This window comes from Austrofundulus limnaeus, unplaced genomic scaffold, assembly GCF_001266775.1.
Source record: "Austrofundulus limnaeus strain Quisiro unplaced genomic scaffold, Austrofundulus_limnaeus-1.0 Scaffold82, whole genome shotgun sequence".
Lineage (NCBI taxonomy): Eukaryota > Metazoa > Chordata > Actinopteri > Cyprinodontiformes > Rivulidae > Austrofundulus > Austrofundulus limnaeus.
The window spans coordinates 1896778-1898759 of record NW_013952484.1 but is presented as its reverse complement, the minus strand read 5'-3'; the positions used below and the strand labels follow the sequence as shown (position 1 = coordinate 1898759).

Genomic DNA, 1982 nt, shown 5'->3' with positions numbered 1-1982 from the left:
CCGAGTGGTACTAGTGAAATCATGGAAGCCATCATTCCCAGTAACTGTAGTACRGTTTTGAAGCTCAGTTTGCGTCCCAGTTGAAACTGAGCTAAGCAGTGGTGAAATGCGGCCGCTCTGTTTTCTGAGAGGTGATGCCCTGCTTGACAAGGAGCAGATTTCTAGTCCGAGGAACGAAAACTGCTGACTTGGTGTTAATRGACTTTTCTGGGTGTTTACTAAAAACCCTAAAGCCTGAATGTGTGACAGAACCTGAGACAGCTGATCTAATGTTTGCTCCTTGGAGCTTGCGATCAGAGCCCAGTCATCTAAATATGCTAACAGACGGACCCCCCTTTCCCTGAGGGGAGTCAACGCAGCTTCTACACACTTTTGAAAAGGTGCGAGGAGCTAGCGGTAGACCGAACGGTAGCACCAGATACTCGTAGGCTACATCCTTGAAGGCGAACCTGAGATATTTTCTGTGCTCCGGGTGAATCGCTTTGTGAAAATAGGCATCTGTAATATCGATGGTCGCAAACCAATCGCCCGGGCTGATCGAGTGAATTAGCTGTTTGAGCGTTAACATTTTRAACCTGTATGTTTGAAGGTACCGGTTTAACACTCTCAGATCCAAAATAGGCGGCAGGCCGCCCCCTTTCTTCGGAACAAGAAAATAACGGCTGTACAGACCATTTTGTGTTTCTGCAACTGGAACCACTCGAATAGCTCTCTTTGTTAGCAACGTGCAAATTTCCTCTCTTAAAATGGCGGCTGCCTCGTTTGTCATCACTKTGTTTACAATGGCCCGAAAGCGAGGCGGCCTGACGCGGAACTGCAGCCTGTAACCCATAGCAACAGTTCTTTGTACCCATGGAGAGGGTGCGCATGCGCGCCAGAGAGGGAGTCGTGTTGCTAAGCGACTGACTTGCCTTCCTGTTGGAGACGTGTCGCTGCTGCCTTCCACTGGATGGGGAAGGGACAACATTATTGACTGTCGCCCGCAGCTTATTGTGTTCATTTGTGCACAAAGATAATTCTTTAATGACACATTGAAAACATTTGCAGAACTGTTTATTAAAGTTTTGCATTTTAAAACACAATTTGCACCTAGGGAGGGGGCTACACGTTTTTTGTTTATTTTTCGGTACATTAACAGAGGAGACTGAACATTTGAAACCCGACGCCTCTTGGGGCCGTTTTCTGAAACACAAACATTTAAATGTCTTTTCAACTGCAGCTGAACATTGTCTCTCTGTTTTTGAAGTCCCTGTGAAGACAGTCCTGCTCTTAGGAGGACTTTGACTTCTTCTTCCGAGCCGTTGAACTGTCCTGCTGTCTCGGAGGGGGCCTTTGCTCCATGCCGATTGACGGGGAGGCTGCGGCTTGCTGGAAGGTTCGGCGGGCTGGGCCTTTGAAGTCCCGGGCGTCACCTCCTTCTTGAACGGAGGAGGATGAGACGCAGACCTGGATGTGCTCGGGGCCTTGGGCCTCGCGTCGCATCTGGGGATGATGCAGCGAAGTGCCTCAGCCCGCTTCTTCCTCTGTTCAAATTTGGTTTGGATGACGTCAAGCGCTTGACCAAACAGTCTTGTAGRCGTTATCGGTTCATCCAAGTAGGCCGCTCTGTCCTTGTCGGGAACGTCTGAGAGCATTAGCCACAGGTGCCTCTGCGCCACCACAGTAGAAGCCATTCCTTTCCCCAGAGCCAACGCTGCACAGCGGGACACACGCAGGATGTGGTCTGACGCCAGTCTGATCTCGTTCAGCAGGGGTAAAAGGGGGTTTTCCTGCGGCATCTGAGCCGCCAGTTCAGCCAAGGCCATGGCCTGGTAGGTCTGAAGCATGGTGACGGAGCTCAGCGCATGGGTGGTGTTACCTTGGGCTTTGTAGATTTTCTCCAGCTGTGCCGAAGAGAATCTGCAGGGAGCAGGGTGGGCCCGCTCACACCCTGGTTGTGAGACGGAGCCAAATAAGCGGCTAAAGAAGGCTCCATCGGAGGG

The 1982-nt window shown here is 50.9% G+C and overlaps 1 protein-coding gene across 1 annotated transcript; it reads right to left on the bottom strand.

Annotated features, from left to right (window-relative positions):
- On the bottom strand, nucleotides 1-1974 carry LOC106519755 (uncharacterized; the record flags this gene model as incomplete). Its single annotated transcript, XM_014011548.1, is given in 2 exon segments — nucleotides 1-1013; nucleotides 1121-1974. Coding segments are annotated over 2 exon segments (723 nt in total). The 5' UTR covers nucleotides 1827-1974.
- Nucleotides 1975-1982: the final 8 nt, after the last annotated feature.